The sequence below is a fragment of the Ceratotherium simum genome, chromosome 1 (assembly GCF_057802395.1).
Source record: "Ceratotherium simum simum isolate JZ-2026a chromosome 1, ASM5780239v1, whole genome shotgun sequence".
NCBI classification, from domain to species: Eukaryota; Metazoa; Chordata; class Mammalia; order Perissodactyla; family Rhinocerotidae; genus Ceratotherium; species Ceratotherium simum.
The window spans coordinates 42,614,297-42,633,743 of NC_141900.1; the positions used below are offsets into that span (position 1 = coordinate 42,614,297).

The window sequence follows — 19,447 nt, forward strand, 5'->3', positions numbered from 1 at the left end:
GCTGTGAGATGGGTAGGTAGATGCACGGCCTATAGATCAGTTGGCACTGTACAGAGAAGTCGGCATTTGGTATTTCCCCCTTGGAAAGCCTTGTTGGAAGAGCTACTTTCTGCTTTTCCCTTATTTTGAGAGGTTCTCCCTGTTGCCACTGTGCTCCGGTTTCCAGGGTTAATATGCTTTCTTACAGGGTGGAGAGAGAATCTGACAGTCACAGGAAGGAGCTTTGCTTCATTAAGTCTTGAGTTGGTTAAAGCAGGCAAGGGGGGAGAAGAGAAGGAATTTAATTGAGACAGGTTGATTTGAATGAAGCAACTACTCTTAGACAACTTTGCATAACAGAGCCGGTAGTTAATGTGTTTGTCTTTTCCATCCCAGTCCTTTAAACCTTAGAAAAAAGTTATTGGAGATTGGAACTTTTTTTAATGTGTTGCAATTAGGCACATGTCCAGATGAATTCTAATTTCACTGAACCATCACCTAGAAGACTGCTAAATTTATTTGAAATCACTGATTTTATGAAGATATAAATATATAGTGGGGATTTAATAAATGAATCCTAATTTCAAGAATATGGAACTTATGAAACCAAGCAATACCATGGAATTGGGTGGTAATAAATTAGAAATGTAAGTTTAAAATACATAAACCACATACGATTTTCATAACTTTAAAATGGCAAATGGTTTTACTGTTTAACCAGTGTTGAAATTAGTGATTCCTTCTTCACAAACTGAAAGAACTGCAGATTTCTTTGAACCGTTACAACTGTTTTTAGAAGAGTTTAAAAAATATCACAAATATGTTAGTATATATTTCTAATGTAGTATTATGTTTTTAAAGATGTTTTAAAATTTTTCAAATTCATATCAGTAGTAAACTTAAAAATACAGCATTAAATACAATAAGATAAATAAAAATACTTGATGGAATTCCTTTGGAATCTCAGCCACCTCTTGTATTTCATGCAGTTATCTCAAACTTACTCTATCTACATAGAACCTGGTAAAATCTCTTCTCTGGTTTCAAAGTCACTGTTGACTTTTTGTCCTTTTTTTCCTCCCTCTAACAAACTGCTGGAAAGCGTTTCCAAGTATCTTACAGCTGGTCTACCTTGTCCTTCCTTATTGCAGAAATCCTGTCCCAATTCTACATTTGAGCTGTGAGTATTGATCTCTCCTTAAGCCTTTTGTTCAGCCTCTCTACCTTTCACCCAGTTCTAAGTGCTATTAATAAACTTATTTCCTTTTACCAATCATAGTGCATCCTCTTCAGCTTTCTTTCTTTATCCCGTTGTTGCATAAGAAACTTTTATATTTCTGAGACTATCTGCCCCTCTCCTCTTGACAATGCCACATTTGCTCTAATGCATCAGTCAGAAAACAGCCATTTCATAAGGGCCTACCACGTGTATACTTGGTGCGAGCCACTGTACTAGATGCTGGGAATATTGTGGCAGATAAAATAAACATGTCATTGTCCTGGTGGAACTGACAGCCTAGTGGAAACAACAGCCGTTAAACAAGTGATGCATTTAATTAACTGATTGTAAATGTGTGCAGTGCTTTGGAGAAGAATGAGAAAATGTGGGAGCATGTAAAGGGGGCATGGGTTCCACTGGGGGAGCTTGAGGTAGTGAGGTTGAAGCTGAGACATAAGGATTGAATACATATTAGCTGGTTGAAGTCTAGATTGAGGAACGTTTCAGGCAAAGAGTTATCCTTGCTCTTTCCATCATCACTTTTCACGCTGTCGTCAAGCAAATTCTCATACTTTTTGGCCATGCCGCCTACTCATCTCACCAGGATGCTTCTTCCTTTTAATGGGCTTTTGCCTTTATACTTTTCTGATTTTGTGCTCTTGACCTATTTTGGAGCTCCTGAGGTCATTGTCCCCCAGTTGTTATTGTCCCCCAGTTGTTAGATTAGGATCTACCAGTAGCAGGTTCTCAAAATCTGATTTGTCCACTGCCTCCTACCCTGTTACTCTCCTCTTCTTTTCCTTCCTTTAACTCCTCAGATTTGGTGGAATTTCTATGGCAAAGAAGCACAAGCCAGCAGTAGGGACCTCTGAAGTTATTTGTTGATAATGAACCCCACCCCACAAACACCTGGATTTTATTGTCACCAACCTCTCCTCCCATCCTAGTGACATCAAGACTTAAGGGGATTGTGGGCCGGCCCTGTGGCTTGGTGGTTAAGTGCGCGCACTGCGATGCTGGCGGCCCGGGTTCGGATCCCGGGTGCGCATCGAGGCACCACTTCTCTGTCCAGCCTGAGGCCGAGTCCCACATACAGCAACTAGAAGGGTGTGCAGCTGTGACATACAACTATCTACTGGGGCTTTGGGGGCAAAAAATAAATAAAATCTTTAAAAAAAAAAAAAAAAGACTTAAGGGGATTGAAAAATCTCTCTTCTTTAGAGGAAGTTTGCTTTAGATCATTAAAGGGTACACATATTAGCTCTGAAGTTTTGCATCATCTATAATTGTGCTGTGTCTGTTTATACAGTACTTAATATTTTAGATTTCTTGATTCAAGTTATTCAAAAATTTCAGTTTTTATAACTAGCAGTTGAGATTTTTTTAAAGTATAGCATATTGATATTCAGTATCACTAACACATGTTGTTTACCTGATAATGTAAATACAAATAAGCTTGTAGATACACAACAGAAACAACATTATTGTACTAGTACAGAGTGTCTGAAGTGTGCTCTCCTGATATTGGTTACTTTTTTTTTTACTGCAATGCATTGTAACTGGGCAGCTGGTCAAACTATTTCTCGTAGCCAGGCCCTTTATTGAGCCCTAACCAACTCTTAGCAGAGAGAAAGAAAACACACATTTTCCTTCACTTGATTTTTCCTTTTTTCTTTAAATATATATATTTATTAAAATAACCATATGAATATGGAATAAAGACTAATTATAACATCTGTATGTAAACACATTACAACAAAACTAAAATAAATTGTAAAATATAGTATTGACCAGTAGTAGACGTATCTTTTTTTTATTTATTTTTTATATTTATTTAATTTTTTTTGGTTTATTGTGGTAACATTGGTTTATAACATTGTATAAATTTCAGGTGTACATCATTATACTTCTATTTCTGCCTGAATTACATCATGTTCACCACCCAAATATAGACTTATCTTTAACTTCTACCATTTTATTGTTCTAAATAGAGGATAACACGTCTACTTTTTAAAATTTTTTATGTTTAATTATAGTAAAATACGTTTTACCATCTTAACCATTTTTAAGTGTATAGTTCCGTAGTGTTAAGTATGTTCACAGTGTTGTAAACCAATTTCCAGAACTCTTCTCACCTTACAAAACTCAAACTCTGTACCCATTAAACAACAACTTTCCATCCCCACCCTCACCCCGCGCCCCGCCACTCCAGCCACTGGCAACGATCATTCTACTTTCTGTCTCTATGAATTTGACTATTCTACGTACCTCATATAAATGGAATCATATGGTATTTGTATAACTTATTTTACTTGGTACTGTCTTCAAGGGTCATCCGTGTTAGAGCATATGTCAGAATTTCTGTCCTTTAAGGCTGAATAATATTCTCTTCTCTCTCTGTATATATGTATGTACATATATACATATATATATATATACACACACCACATTTTGTTTATCCATTCATCTGTTGATGGACACTTGGGTTGCTTCCACCTTTTGGCTCTTGTGAATAATGCTGCTATAAACATGGATGTACAAATATTTCTTCAAGACCCTGCTTTCAATTCTTTTGGGAACTTATCTTATTGAGCCCTAACCTTAGCGCAGATATATGTACTCTCTAAATATTTAAACAATGTGGGAGGGAAGGAGAGAAGGAAGGAGAGGATAATCATTCCAAAAATTAGGCAGATGATAATCTGTCAGCCATGTAAGGTTATCTCAGTCTGCTTCAGTGTTTCTTGAAGTATTGTCCATGAACCACCTGCGTTAGAATCTCCTGGAATGCTTACTAAAAATTTAGATTCTTAGGCCCTTCATCAGACTTCACAAGTCTGAATCTCTTGTGCTACTCAGGAATTTGCACCCCAGGTGATTCCTACACACACAGAAATGTGAGATGCGCTGCCCTACTGGCAAGGAGATGTCTCAAAATTTACCCCTGTTTATGCATATTAAGGCCCTGCTCTCTGCTTCTTTCAGCCCCTGCTTTCCTTTGGGGCACATTTATCCCAGGCTAGCCCATGACTCACTTTCTCTTCCACTCTGTCTGTATATTGTAGCCCAACCAAAAGTTCCGTAAATATCGCAAAGGATGGCCAGTGCTGAGTTTGCAACCCTAAACTTTGATCTGGGCCCATTCAGGGTCCTTCTTCCTCAGGATGCTAATTGGTGATTCGCTATTGCTGTCTGCCTGCTTCCAGTCAATGGGCCAGTGAAAAGGCTAGGACTTCCTCCCTCAGGCCTTGTGGTGTTTAGGTTTACCTGAGTTCTTAAAGGGACCAAGTCTCTTTTCTTACATGAACATTTTAAATATGACATAGTATATTGTGACCCTCAGGACAGTCATTTCTCACATTTATATCGTATAGCCGAATGACAAGTGTGACATCTTCAATAAAATCAACTAGCTTCTTTTGCATTTTGAAATCAAACTGTCTTTATCTAGTTATCACATCCTGCCGCCTCATCATATCTACCCTGTGTAGCTTTGCTTCTAATTGTGAGCTGTGATTTGTAGGTGATTTTTTTTAATATCAGCTTTTCTTCAAATAATGTTGGTGTATTTTCAGAAATATTCTCTTCAACCTTTTGTGTGATATAACAGTAGCTTTAATATTTGACTTCCATTAAAAGTGATGATACTTACTAATGATATACATTTTTTTTCCTTTTTTTTAGTGAAAGAAGCCTAATAAGGAAGCCTCTTTTTGTTATAGCTGGCCACCTTTTTCAGTGTGCTCCATACAAATTTCTATTCCTTAACTGATTTGGTACTCCCATAATTTTTAGTTTTGGCTCATTTCTACAACCAGTTTTTGTGATTTCCATTTGCTTGGTTGAAATCCCTTCTAGGATGTAAATACTGTGAGAGCAGGGATGGTTTTGCTCTGTTCACACGGTGCCCGGCATGATATATGGCACATGGTAGGTGTTTAACAAAAATTTGTTGAATGAATGAAACTTCACTTGAAGCTGAGTATAGTATATTTCATATACCGCATTTATTGTTTCTGCTAGAAGTTTTCTTTGCAGTTTTCTGTTACGCTACAATTCTTTTATCAATCTAAGAACTCAATTTCAAGAGATTGAGAAGGTTATCTACATAATATCTGATTGGACCAATTGATGCTACAGGGTGAAACACATATTTGATTTCATGGGGTCACTTATTTTTCTATGTTGAAAACTGAGTGAGCAGAACTCCTAACACCCATCAGTAATTTCACAAGTTTATTCTATTGGTTGGAAAGGAGACTGAACACTCTTGAGTGTGAGTGACTTGGCCAATGTATCTCCAACCTGGGTTTGCATTATCGGTGATGGATCAATGCCACAATGGGCAGCAGATTTGAATCTTTGTTTCAGGAGACTACATAACCTGGTAGAGTGAGCCTATATTTTTTTCTATTTACAAATTTAGGCTTCAAGCTATGCACAGTGAAAATCCTTGTTGTGTCAGTCCGTTTGTTTTTAGTGGGGCCTGTAGAACCTGTTGTCAGTGAACTGCGCAGAGCAGCCCTTTAAAGAGCTTTGTTTTAGCAGCATTTTGGGATCTAGGGTCAGGAATGGTCGGCTCAACTTACCCTCACAGTATATAAATTTGCTCTGATTTAGGGAAGATTAAGAAAAAACCTTCGAAGGCCAATTTGTACAGCATGATATAATATTGTACAAATGTGCATGTACAAAATTCCTTTGGCCTTTTGAGTTTCTAGTCTTCTAGCCTAAAATTAAGAATGCCTAGGCTTAACTGTTTAACATAGTGTTAGGTGCTTAATTGATGTTTTTGGATTGCCTTAAGATTTTCCAGGAAAATTATTACCCATAACTACAAAGTTAACAAGACTCAGACCTAAAGACATCTGTGGAATCCCAGGGCAAGTTAATTAAGAGCAGGCCAGGACTGATCAGTGGGTATGACCTCAGTTGGATTTGCTGGTATTCTTACTTCCCCGAGTAAATGCCTTTAAATATTCAGTATGATCCAAAGCTTTTAAAGTAGTAAGCATGGTTTTATCTGTGTGATTTTTGTGTGTGTGTGTGTGAGGAAGATTAGCCCTGAGCTAACATCTGTTGCCAGTCCTCCTCTTTTTGCTGAGGAAGTTTGGCCATGCGCTAATACCAGTGCCCATCTTCCTCTACTTTGTATGTGGGATGCCTGCCACAGCATGGCTTGATAAGTGGTGCATGTGTCTGCACCCAGGATCCAAACCTGAGAACCCCAGGCCACCAAAGCGGAGCGCAGGAACTCACCCAGTAAGCTATCAGGCTGGCCCTGAGCTGCGTGATTTTATTAGCAGTTGTAAGGTTAAAATCTAACGTGATGCCTACAAGTTGTATGTAAATATTTATTAAAATTAAAATTCACACTAATATCTTACAAAGTAGATTGCCTGTTCTATTGAACTCTTAATTTAAAAATTTTTCATATTTTAACAGCCATTTATAATTCTTTTTATAAGCCCTTAGTGTGTGTGTAGAATTATTTTTCTTATTGCCCCCCCCACACACATACAGTCAGATCAACAGCTTGATTATCAGAATGATGCCAGTGTGTTAGTTGTATTCCATCCTTAGTGAATTTTGGGTGTAATAATTTTACACCTGAATTTAGTATGTTCTTGGTGCCATTTTAATTTGCTTTTCTTTAATTCCTAGTCAGCTTGAATCTTTTGCTGTGTTGTTTGCTAACTGCATTCCTCCCTCTACAGCTTAGCTATTCTTATTCTTGGCTGGTTTTCTTGTGGGGTTATAACAATTGTCATCAGAATCCTAACCTGACAGCAGCAGGCTCCTGGGCAGAGCATGTCTTCAGCAATTAGTACTTTTGCTTTCTCCCTATTCCTCCTTTCTTCATTCTGGTGGAAAATGGGGAGTAAGTGGACAGTATTAGAAAAAGTGGAAGGGAAAACAGAACTGAACTGGAGGAGACTTAAATGTAAAGTGTATTAAACTGAGTTGGATAACTTAATTCAAGTTTTGATAAGTAATGGGAAGCAGCATATTATGTAATGATTTGGCACTGTCACTGGACTTGTATTCCAACACCAACTCTGTCATTCTTAAATGGATATAATAAAGCCTACCTCACAACACTGCCATGAGCACTAAATGAGATTGCATGTGAGGGCCTCCTGTCACGTCTCCTATGCTGAAGATAATGGCAACAGCTAAGCTACATGACAAAGGCAGAACAGCAGTTGACACCAAGACTTATGACAAAACATTTGTCTTGCCCCAACCCCTCTCCCTTCTCTGCAATTAGCATTTAACATGTTTTCTCATTTAATCTTTGTAACAGCCTTATTAAGTATCCTATTCCCATTTTCCAGATGAGGAAATTGAGGCTCCAAGAAGGTTAACTTGCACACGGTCATGGATTTGGTAAAGGATTTGGGTCGAGTTCTGATTCCAAAGCCATTCTCTTGCCACAGTGCCAGGCTGCCTTGTATAATGAGTGTGTGACTGAAGAATGAAAAGGAGTTAATGGAGTGGCCATTCCACTGTTCTTTCCACTACTTCACTTGGAGAATGACTAATAAGCAAACACTCCCAGATGGTATTTGCATTTTAAAAGAGGAGCTCATTAACCCTAATGAATCTCTAATTGGTGGAGAGATTTCTGAGCACTAGTGGTTTCTCCTGTGTCTTCAAGGTGCCTGGCTATCCTTTTCTCCTCTGTAGGTTATCAACTATTCTAGAATCAAAATTATGTTGTAGAATGTAGTCATATACTGCTGGTCTGCCTCAAACACAATTGAATGAATTAACAGGGAGCTGTGAAAAGAATCACCTAAAGGAAAATAAGTGTGGGTTAGCATTTTGTAAAATGAATGTTCAAAAGCTAAATAACAAATTTGGCAATGTTGAGGGTCTTCTGAAGAGTCAGGTAAAAATAATGTATTTCATAATCAATTTTAACTTCAGAAATGTTATATCAGCATTTCTCATATTGTGTTCATAGACCTCTGCAAGATGTTTAATAGGTATCAGATGAATAAAATGGCTCCCTAGTCAAATACATTGTGAAAAAAAAATTAAAATTTCTTTACCAAAGAATTTCTCAGAGCCTTTAACGTGTAAAGTACATTGGAAATCAACTGGAAGGGAACACGTTCTGTAGTTTTTTCTTATACTTTTGACCATAGAAATATTTTTTCCATGTGAACCACTTGAAATTATTGTTTTGTAGACTACATTCTTAGATATGGAGTTCCAGATAATTCCTCTCTAATTAAGGAAAAGAAAGAAAACAGTTTGCTGTATTCACAACTTTTCTTCTGCAGGTAGGCTCCAACCCTGTCCACACCAGCCCATTCCCAGTCCTGTTGGGCTCTAGGGCATTCCAGCAATAACACCCGTCTTCCCTATTCTCAAGAGAAGGGAAAGAGATGGGGGCCGAACCACGTGCAGCCAAGTCCTCCTAAGTCACCAACCCATGGACTGGAGAGTGGAGGGAGGCGTGGGGTGCTCCCCCTACATTGAAGGCCTAAGGAGTGAGGGTGTTCCCTCACCCTCCCCTTTCCCTGCCCCCCACCAAACAAGTCTCCTCTGGGTGACCCAAATAGGCATTCGGGTTCCCCTTCCATCACTGGGGATTTCTCTCCTTCACCTTCCCTTATACTTTGTGCTCACTCTACCGTTTCTCCTCTCCCTCCACCCAGTTCACCCAGTAGAATAGGATCGTGATGATACTCTAATGACTGTCCCTTTCTCATCTCCTGTATAACTTAAAAGTAATTCTGCTTTTTACCCTAGAAAAAGTGGACTACATATATTCTCTAAAACAGAGATGGAGAAACTACAGCCTGACCTGTTTTTGTAAATAAAATTTTATTGAAACACAGCCACACTCATTGGTTTACATATTGTCTGTTGCTGCTCTCGGCTACAATGGTAGAGTTGAGAAGTTGCGACAGGGACAGTAGGGCCCACAAAGCCTAAAATATTTACTATCCAGCCCTTTACAGAAAAAAATTTGCCAAACCCTAATCTAAAACATAGATGAATTTCATTTCAGTCCTGTAAGTTCTGCAAGAGTTTCATTAGTATGTATGTGTAGCCTTTTCATTAACCCACTCTAAATAAAAACACTTTAAACCAAGAAAATTGCATGGTTGTAGTATAAGAGGGATTTTGCCTCTTGTGAAATTGTTTCTAGCCTTTCAGACTTCTGGAAAAGTATCAAGGGGATTGTGTGTTTCCTTTGAAGGCCCGGAAAGAAGGACAGAGGCTTGCTCTGGTCAGAAGTATTTGGCATCCTCAGTGGAAAGGGAAGAGAACAGATAATCCATGGGGCCTATGGAAGAAAGGAGTCGAGAAATGTCTAGGGGCCCAGGGGATTGGACCAGCACAAGATCCTGCCTTCAAAGCTCCCTCTCGGAGCCCCAGGCTCTTCTCTTCACATCCTGTTCCGGAACTCAGACTTGATTCCTCCCAGCGCAGCCCCCATCCATTGGAACCTTCCACAGAATCCCAAGATGTCAGGAGACAGGGTTCTGCTCCCACTGCAACTGCCTTCTACCTGGGAGACCCTGGGCTAGTCACTGAGTGCCTCTGCCCCTTAGGGTTCACTCACCTGAAAACTGGAGAGTTGGTGCATTGGGAAAGATGTCTTATTTCGCCATAATGAGAATAAAATGTGGTATTGTAAAAAAGGCTTTATGAGGGCCTGCCCAGTGGCGTAGTGGTTAAGTTCTCACTCTCGGCTTCGAAGGCCTGGGGTTCATGTGTTCGGACCCCAGGGGCAGACCTACACACTGCTCATCAAACTATGCTGTGGCAGTGTCCCACATACGAAATAGATGAAGATTGCCACAGATGTTAGTTCAGGGTGAATCTTCCTCAAGCAAAAAGAGGAAGATTGGCAAGAGATGTTAGCTCAGGGTGAATCTTCCTCAAGCAAAAAGAGGAAGATTGGCAACAGATGTTAGCTCAGGGCCAATCTTCCTCACCAGAAAAAAAACAAAAAGAAAGACTTTATGAATGTAAAGTACTGTGAAAATATGGGTGGTTTTTGTTCTTCTTTTTAAACAGCTGACTTGCAAATGAAATTTTAGAATCCATAGAGTTAACTGATGTTTGAAAACTAAAGTACCTTATTTCACATTTGTCACATGCATCTTTATTTATTGTTGAAGTATCTAACTTTCATGTGGGTTATAAAAAAATGGAGAAAATAACTGAATTTTTACCATGATAAAATAATTCTTCAGTGGGAGGAAAAGAACTTCAAAAACTCTATTTCTTTCTGACTGGTTCTTTTCTGTTTGTTGTTTGTGTAGTTTTCATTTTGTGCCTTTGTTTATAGAGAATAATCTTGCAGGTGGCATTTTTCCTTGTAATCAGTTATTGTCCTGAGTCATCGCCAGACACAGCATTTCAGTAAATAGTGATTCTGTAGTCGCTTCTAGGTAGATGTGTTGTGTGATGTCAGGAACACTAGCTGATAACCTTTCTGGTTACTCAAGTGGTAGGGAGAAATGGAGAAAGTTTCGTATAGATACACACCTTGAAATCAGAAAATGTCAAAGAATGCACAGACTTTGTGTTGAATGACTTTAGCCAAATACAGGGTTTGTGTGGCTATGGGTTGGAGCAATAATCATTCTAAAAGGTAAAAAATCTTTCTTGAGTAAATGACCTTTCATATTGGGTGATACATATTTTCTTATAAACATCAAGCATGTGAGTTATTAAACACCCCTTGACCTCGTTGTACAGAGACTTGCATTACCCTGACTGCTCATGCTGCTGTGGTCTCATCCCTATAACCAAGCAAACTAAACTCCTTGTGCATTGGTTTTGCCACCTGTAAATTGGGAGTTGATTATCTTATCCCTAACTGTCAGAGGAGGGAAATTTCTGAAAATACGGCTCTTCTTGATATGCCAATAAAAGGTCAGTTTAAACAATCACTTAACAACAATAGTTGTTTGACATTCTAGGTCGAAAAAGTAGGTTGATTTAATCTTTCACTTAACAAGTGTTAACTTTATTATCCCATAGACATATTCCCAAAGTTCCTAATGCTTTTGTTTCGAAAGGATTTTTTAAAATCATTAACTGTTTTCTGTTTTGTGTGTGTGTGTGTGAGGAAGATTGACCCTGAGGTCAAACATCTGCTGCCAATCTTCCTCTTTTTGCTGGGGAAGGTTGGCCCTGAGCTAACATCTGTGCCCATCCTCCTCTGTTTTATATATGGGATGCTGCCACAGCATGGCTTGATGAGTGGTGCATAGGTCTACACCCAGGATCCAAACCTGCAAACCCCAGGCTGCCAAAGTGGAGTGCACAAACTTAACCACTTTGCCACCGGTCCAGCCCCTAACTGTTTTTAACATTATGAATCACTAGTAACAATACATCATAGTGGTATTTAAAATAAATTAGCCTTTTAATTTTCACAAATATGTTTTAGAAAAAAGACACTAACTGTATGCTGAAATATAGTTTTTATTACATACCATTTAGTATTATTTTGTCATGGTTTTATAGTCTGGAAACTCAAAAGAGAAGTGATTTATTCAGCTAATATTTATGGGACAATAATAATGTTGCACACCGCTGAGAACAAAGCTTATAGGCTGGATTATGCATTGATGTACCTGGATTTTAAACATTTTGGGGAGTTACTTTATCTTAAGTAAAATAACTACTGTCTTAAGTGAATCAACTACCAGTTTAATTCTTGCTTCATGATTTTAGAATTTAACAGAATTTTATTTAGTCTTTTATAATTTTCATGAGGCTCTTCCTTGATTATAGCCATTGGTAAACTAAACTTTTGTGTTTCATAGGGAAGAGTTAAGTTCAGCCAAAATTCCTAATCTTCAGTGTCAGCCAAGTCATCATCTATGAATTTTGTAATCTTCCCCGTTGTGGACATTCCTGAGCTGGCTTAATTTTACGGGAGAGCAGTTTACAGATTACTAAATTATCCTCTCATTGTGCTTTAAAGAAGTAGGCTAATTGTTTCTTTACTTACCATGTGTTAATCATAGATCATTAGTAATAATTAATAAAATAAGCCATTAATAAATTAAATTATGCTTATACTTACCTATGTTTGTGTTTGTCCTGTGTCGTTGGAGGCAGCCTAATAGCCAACTTCCTTTAGTTGTATACCCACTCAGGCACCAGCCTTAGGAATCAAAGTATTAACTGAAGGCTAATTTATGAATTTGTTCATTTTTCTTTCCTGCTGTAAAGATTGTTTGACATTTGGTTAATTATTACATACAGACATATATATCTGCTCTGAGGCAAATCCACCGAGACACACATAAAAACTTAATAAAGCATAAACCTTATAAAAAAACTAATTTGGAGGACAGTTATTCACATTATAAAGACTTTTAATTTTGAAAATAATTTGGTGTATTTTCTTTAAGTTGTCCACTTTCCTAGCTTATTTGAAATATGACTTGATTTATGAAATGTGAATTCACTTGATTTTTCCAGAGTAAACCTGTGTAAAGCACGATACATTTCTGGTTTAGGTTGTATGTTGATGTATTTATGGATGATTTATGAGGCCTTTATAAAATTAGTGTTCTTAAAAATTAACTTATTTACTTTGTAACAAAGGAAATAATAGTTGCTTTCATAATGTGAAACATGCAATATCAAAAGATACTTCAAATAAATAGAAATCACTTTGACCTCAATGATATGGTAAAGTTGTTTTGTTTTTGTTTATTTTTGCTTTTGTTTCATAGGAGATACAGCAGATGAGCAAAGAATGGCAGCAAGAGGTAAAACTTCAGAAGGAGAAGGCAACCAATCTTTGGAGGTAAGTGAAACTCGATGAGTCCTTTGAGGTGAAACTGAACAAGTCACTATGATTATGTATTTCTCTGAGGATCAGTAGTAACTTCTACTCTCTTGATGTGCAGACAGGTGCCTAGATACCAAGAAACAGGTGATCTGTAGACAGTCAGGGGATGGCAGTACTGGGAGTGACTTCCCAGTGCTAAGCTTTTCCTTGTGCTGGAAATGGAGACTTTCTGTTGAAAGAGGAATAGAGCACTTGAGACAAAACACTTGAACTATTTTTAATTGAGCAATTATTTTCTAATACATTTGAATAATAGATAGTATATGAACCTATAGAGAAAGGTTTGAAAATAATGTCTTCAGAACTATATTACATTACTATTTCCAGCACCAAAGTGCACGCCTTGGTATTGTTCAACATAAAGACTTGGGTATTTGTTCTCTTCCACATGAGAAAACTATTTGTTCCTTGAGGAACTGGAAAATGTCATTATCGGGCCGCCCTGGTGGCACGGTGGTGAAGTGCGTGCGCTCTGCTTTGGCGGCCCAGGGTTCGCAGGTTCAGATCCTGGGCGTGCACCGACGCACCGCTTGTCAAGCCATGCTGTGGCAGCGTCCCATATAAAGTAGAGGAAGATGGGCACGGATGTTAGCCCAGGGCCAATCTTCCTTAGCAAAAAAGAGGAGGATTGGCATCGGATGTTAGCTCAGGGCTGATCTTCCTCACCAAAAAAAAAAAAAAAAGAAAATGTCATTGGGATACTTTTGTATACTATGTAGAAACATACTAACATTATTCAGTCACTGAAATAATCATTTTTCAGATTTAGGGGGAATGTTCATTGTTATGGTGGAAGGGCTATCCATGAATTTTGAAACTTTCTACGTGGTGACACACCTTTACTTATATTCTGCTTGTAGCACGTGAGGATATTGCTGCATACAACTAGAGTGAGGTCAGGGCCCTGGCCGTTTGGTTCATCACCATATCCCCAAAGCCTAGCACAGTGTAGGCAGTCAAAAAGATTTGTCAAAGAGTGAATGGATACAAAGAGAGTAATATTTAAAGAAGAGAGATTTTTATTTTTTTATATTCAGATTTTCCACAGTCAGCAAATATTTTATAATAAAGAAAAAAACTTATTAAAAGAAGTGAGAGGAAGTAAATTAATGTAGAGGAAAAAAAGAGTCATCTTTCTCATAAAACTCGTGCATGCAACAAATATTCATTAAGCACTGACTGTGTTCAAGTTACTGTGCAAGGAGCTGAGTATACAGTAGTGAAGAAAAACAGATACACGGACAAAGAAAAATGTCCAGACTCTATGCTGAATCAACGTGATCTCTTTCATTTATTCAAACATTTAGCGACTGCTGACCATAAGTAGCATCTTTGATAGAAAATAAAGGTTGATGTATTTGAGGTTTGGGAAAGAACCACCAGGATGGTTTAGAAATCATCCATGATTACTTCAGTTTAATTGCTTAGATATATGATTCATTGGAAATGTTTATGGACCTCATTAATGACTATGCAAATAATGTTGAAATATTATTTATAATGAGAACATATTTGGTAAATTAGTATGGGTTCAATAAGCTTAAAAATAACACTCTTAGTTGCCGAAATATAACTCACTTTTCTAAGACCCTTTGGAGAAGGTGGCTTTTAATATACCAAAATAGGTTTTTTGGTGAATTCAGACAAATGTATCGATTGCCTACTATTTTCAAGGAATTGTTGGATATAGGGTGGAGAGGATATAAAGATATGTAAGACTCCGTGATTACAGAAGCATAAATTCTCAATCCATTCATGGAAAAGTAGAAAACTCCCCAAGTCACTCTAATATAAAGTGGAATAAATATATAAGTTCCTTAAACTCCATAACTACAAAGATCACTGAGATTTCAATGGTGGAAGAAATATCATTAGGGAGAGTGAAGAAAGCCTTCATGCATTAAGTGAGTTTTGAACCATAAAAAATTTTTTTTTTTTTTGGTGAGGAAGATCAGCCCTGAGCTAACATCCATGCTAATCCTCCTCTTTTTGCTGAGGAAGACCAGCTCTGAGCTAACTTCTATTGCCAATCCTCCTCCTTTTTTTCTCCCCCAAAGCCCCAGTAGATAGTTGTGTGTCATAGTTGCACATCCTTCTAGTTGCCGTATGTGGGACGCGGCCTCAGTGTGGCCGGAGAAGCGGTGTGTCGGTGCGCGCCCGGCATCCGAACCCGGGCCGCCAGTAGCGGAGCACGCGCACTTAACCGCTAAGCCACAGGGCCGGCCCCATAAAAAAATTTTTTCTTACTATTTATACAATTAATTTTTACATGATTAAGATAAATTCCTGTGAAATGAAATCCTTCATTAAGAACATTTTAGAAATACAGAAGTAAATCATGGTGTGAAACTACTTTCTACACATGAATCTCAATGACATAATAAAGGGTTAAAAAATGAATGTAACTTGGCCTGTACTACACTGTAGTTTTAATGGCAGTTAAAATATTTTGTTAAGTAGTCTGTGATATTTTTCCTTACACTTTATAGCCCAAGTGTACTTCAAAGCTGTGCTCCCTCTCCAAGTACAGCTCTCTCACTAACAGCATGGAAATTCTAACATCTAAATGAAATATAATTTGAAAAAAAGAGATCTGGTTTGGGCATCAAATAAGTTAATTTTTACAGAGATATTTTAATATTTTAATGAGATATTTTAATACATTTACACAAAAGACTCTATGAAAAGCAGCATATTTATTTGCATTAAGTAAATAGTGGGACTTTTTACTTGGTGAAACTGAAAATAATATAGCATTCATTCCAGAAAATCATAATTTCTCAGTGTGTTTGTCTCTTCTTCACTCCTCCTCCCTAAATATTCTGGGTTTCTCTCAATGATGACTTTAGTTAGTTACTGCTGTTTCTACCTTAGCATTCCCTATATATGATCCCAAAGTGTCATCACCTCAAATAGGATAACTTAAGGAAACATTGAACTATGTAGTCATCAAATGTGGTTTCCTCTCTCTCTCTCTCTCTCTCTCTCTCTCTCTCTCTCTCTCTCTCGCTCTCTCTCTTTTTTTTTTTTTTTGAGGAAGATTGGCCCTGAGCTAACATCTGCCAATCTTCCTTTTTTTTGTTGTTGTTGAGGAAGACTGGCCCTGGGCTACCATCCGTGCCCATCTTCCTCCACTTTATATGGGACGCCACCACAGCATGGCTTGACAAGCGGTGCATCGGTGTGCACCCAGGATCCGAACCCGAGAACCCCGGGCCGCCGAAGCGGAGCTCTCGCACTTAACCGCTTGCGCCACTGGACCGGCCCCTGGTTTCTCTTAAGTTGTGCTTTAGTGTGTGTTTTAAGAGCCATTGGTAACTTTTGACAGAATTCCTCATGTTTTTGGTGTGTAGAGTATGAGCTCCTATAAATGTTTGGGCTTATTAAAATTAAAGTCATTAGACTCTAGTACTTGGGGAAAAAGTTATAATTTGGAACTAATTATCCAATTGGAAGATTATCCACCTCCTTCTGTTCCTTCTTTTTTTCTTGTTGCATTTCTGGGTAAATTTTGGTAGTGAGTTGTAATGACTTTGCGGCTACTTATTGTCTCCTGCTAGTCTGGGAGCCTGTTACACCTCAGGGAGATAAACCCACAGATTCATGGGGGGCCGGTTTTGAGTTTTTGCCATTATGACTCATCTCTTCAGGTAATAAACATTACAAGCAAGTAATTAGTCATTCTTTTCTAATCTGCAGTCCTGGAAAGTGTTTTATCTTGTGAAGATTGGAACCATCTTAGCTACAAATTTATGAGTGGACCTATTGTTCTTTTTGTAGGTATATTTTGAGAGCTATGAATATGTAAATTTCATTTTTTTTAATACAATTGTAACTATTTTGGTGACTGACTATTGCTTTTAGACTAAGTGTTTGTTGAACTTAAATTTCCTTTATTTGTACTACAAAAATTATTTTTTAATTTGCATTTATTTTTGGTCTCCAAGATTGAGGAATGTTTATTTATTTAGTTCACTGGCCTAAAGATAACAAAATTCAAAAACAAGCTAGTAAAACCCTCCCCACAAAACCACAGTTCCATTTGTGTATTTATTTGTCTTGAGTGACAACTAATTCACATATGCATATGGAGACATATAAAATAATAACTAACAGATGGTATAGCTGCAAAGTAGGATTTATAAAGATTATCATCAGCTGGTGATATTGAGATACTACTGTGGTTATACTGACAGAAGACACAACAATTATTTATAATAATAAGCTGTGACACTAATATCCCCCCAACTTCTGTTAACCAAAGTAGCTTATTGCATATTTAATGTAAATTTATTAAGGAAGACCTAAAACAATCTTACAGCCAATTTGTACTAGGAAATTTATTAGGCAGCAATTGCAAAAACAGTAACTAAGGTAGAAGCAACAACAACAAAATGTTTGCTAAAATTGTTAATATTGCTTGCATAATATTAGAATCCCTGGAAAGTAAAGTAAGTATTTGGGGGACTTTGTTTATTCAGGGCATTTCATTTCAATTACACTTTTCAATCTATTATACAGTATTTGTAAATTTTTGTGTATTTTTAAATAGCTGAGTTACATGTGGAATTCGTAGTTCAGTAATTTAGGGAACAAAAGGTGATTTTTGGAAAAAGGTATGGAATGCACATATTAATGAAACATGTTCATTCTTCTTCTAATGTGTTTTCATACTTCCCTTAGGTCTTTTAACAGAGCCAAAGGAGCTTTCAGACACTGTAGGCACTAATTTCCTTGTTGCTTTTATTTTAGATCATCATTACAATGAAAGAAAATATCCTTGAGCTTTGTGAATTCTATATGACATAGACTTTGGTTACCACTCCTTAAAAAGGGAAATAAGATTATGCCATTACTGAGTTCTGTGTAGAAAAGAATTGGGGTTGTGTGGTATAGGAAAAAGGTGACTGGAGGGAGTGATTCTCAAAAATAGTTTCAAGAACAGCCAACATTCACGTACTGGATGCCAGGATTTTCGGTTTTAAGAATTTTTTAGTACAGCATGGTATATAAGTTTATAAATTTAAAGTATCAAGATTATAAAGATGATTATGAAACTGTTTATTCTCATAAGATATTCATAGTCCAAATACAGGTATAGTGGTATTGATATTGGAGGCAGTTTAAATCGGTGCAACCAATTTTGGAAAGCATTTTGGTAATAAGTATCAAAAACCATAAAGACGTTAATATACTTTGATAGTAATTCCACTTTTAGGATTCTCGTCTAAGAAAATAATCTTTTAAATCCACAAGAAGTTTTATGTGCAAAAAGATGGCAATCCACTCAATGGAATATCTTTCAGTTTTCGTAAACGAAATTCATGATTAGTTTTCAATAAAATATAAAGACTCTTAGTTTCATAATTTCAGTTAAAAATACGAGGTACAAAATTGTATATACAGTATGTTGCTGCTATGTAAAAACTGTGCAGAAAAAGATGATGTAATACATGAAAACATTTAAGAGTAGTTGCCTTAGGGATGATAGATCTATAGGTTAAATCATTCTTTCCAGGATTCTGATTTTTCCAATTTGTCTATAATGAGTATATCTTATTTTTTAAATGATAGTAAGGTTGATGGTGAGGAAGCAGCATATTCACTTGAGGGCAGTTTTTGCTTAATAGAATTATTTTGTATGGCAATAAAAACAGTGGAGCAATCTATTGAGGATGATCTTTAGGAGATATCTTGGTACTTTCCTGCCTTGGCCCATTTAGGTTTAAGATCCCTTAATTAGTTGATCGTACCACATCTGATGGTGATTTGTCAAAACATCTGTCCTCTCACCCAGGGGGCTTTACAGCAGAGAGAAGTATGAGGTGACTTGGAGGTTATTCTTAACATCTCATTGGAAATCACATGGCCCAAACTTCTCACCGATAAACCTGTTGATGTCATTTTATCACTTATAAAGTCATATTTACCCCCCACAAAAAGGTTATGGGCTACTGGTTTGAACATGTATTTGTCTAAAAATCTTGCTTTTTCCTTTATACCTATGATGCTGCAACTCTTAGTTTGAAGATATTAATTTCTCCCTTTGAAGAAATTGATTTCTCCCTTTATAATAGTTTATGAGAATGCAATTTCATCAGATGAGTGTGAGAATCTTTGTTTTTTGTTTCTCCTAATATAAAACCGTTTTAAATTTCTGAAGTGAAGCACAGTTGGATTATTGCACTCTTTATGTCATTTAAACAGTAAATTCTTTGATGTGTTTATTGTCCTATGCAAGATACCTTTTGGGAAGAAGATTTTGTAGAGTACATTTCTCCAATCTTTATTTTCATTTGAATTACTAGGCCACATAATATAGTAGAGAGTACATTTTTGCTGGACTCCTCTGCTCACCAAGTGTATGATCTAGGACAAGTTGCTCAGCTTCTCTTCAACTTCAA

The 19,447-nt window shown here is 37.2% G+C and overlaps 1 protein-coding gene and 1 long non-coding RNA gene across 11 annotated transcripts in view; one reads left to right on the plus strand and one right to left on the minus strand.

The window, feature by feature from the left end:
• Positions 1-19,447, plus strand: part of UMAD1 (UBAP1-MVB12-associated (UMA) domain containing 1) — a 244,309-nt gene that overhangs the window by 127,144 nt on the left and 97,718 nt on the right. For all 10 annotated transcript variants that reach the window (XM_087424087.1, XM_087423971.1, XM_014788204.2 and 7 more), the window contains one exon: positions 12,925-12,998. In XM_087424087.1, coding sequence (XP_087280213.1) covers positions 12,925-12,998 — 74 coding nt within the window. The remainder of the gene's footprint in view (positions 1-12,924; positions 12,999-19,447) is intronic.
• Positions 12,775-19,447, minus strand: part of LOC147918190 (uncharacterized) — a 158,424-nt gene continuing 151,751 nt past the window's right edge. The window contains exon 3 of the long non-coding RNA XR_015550046.1: positions 12,775-13,212. This is a non-coding gene — a long non-coding RNA (uncharacterized LOC147918190). The remainder of the gene's footprint in view (positions 13,213-19,447) is intronic.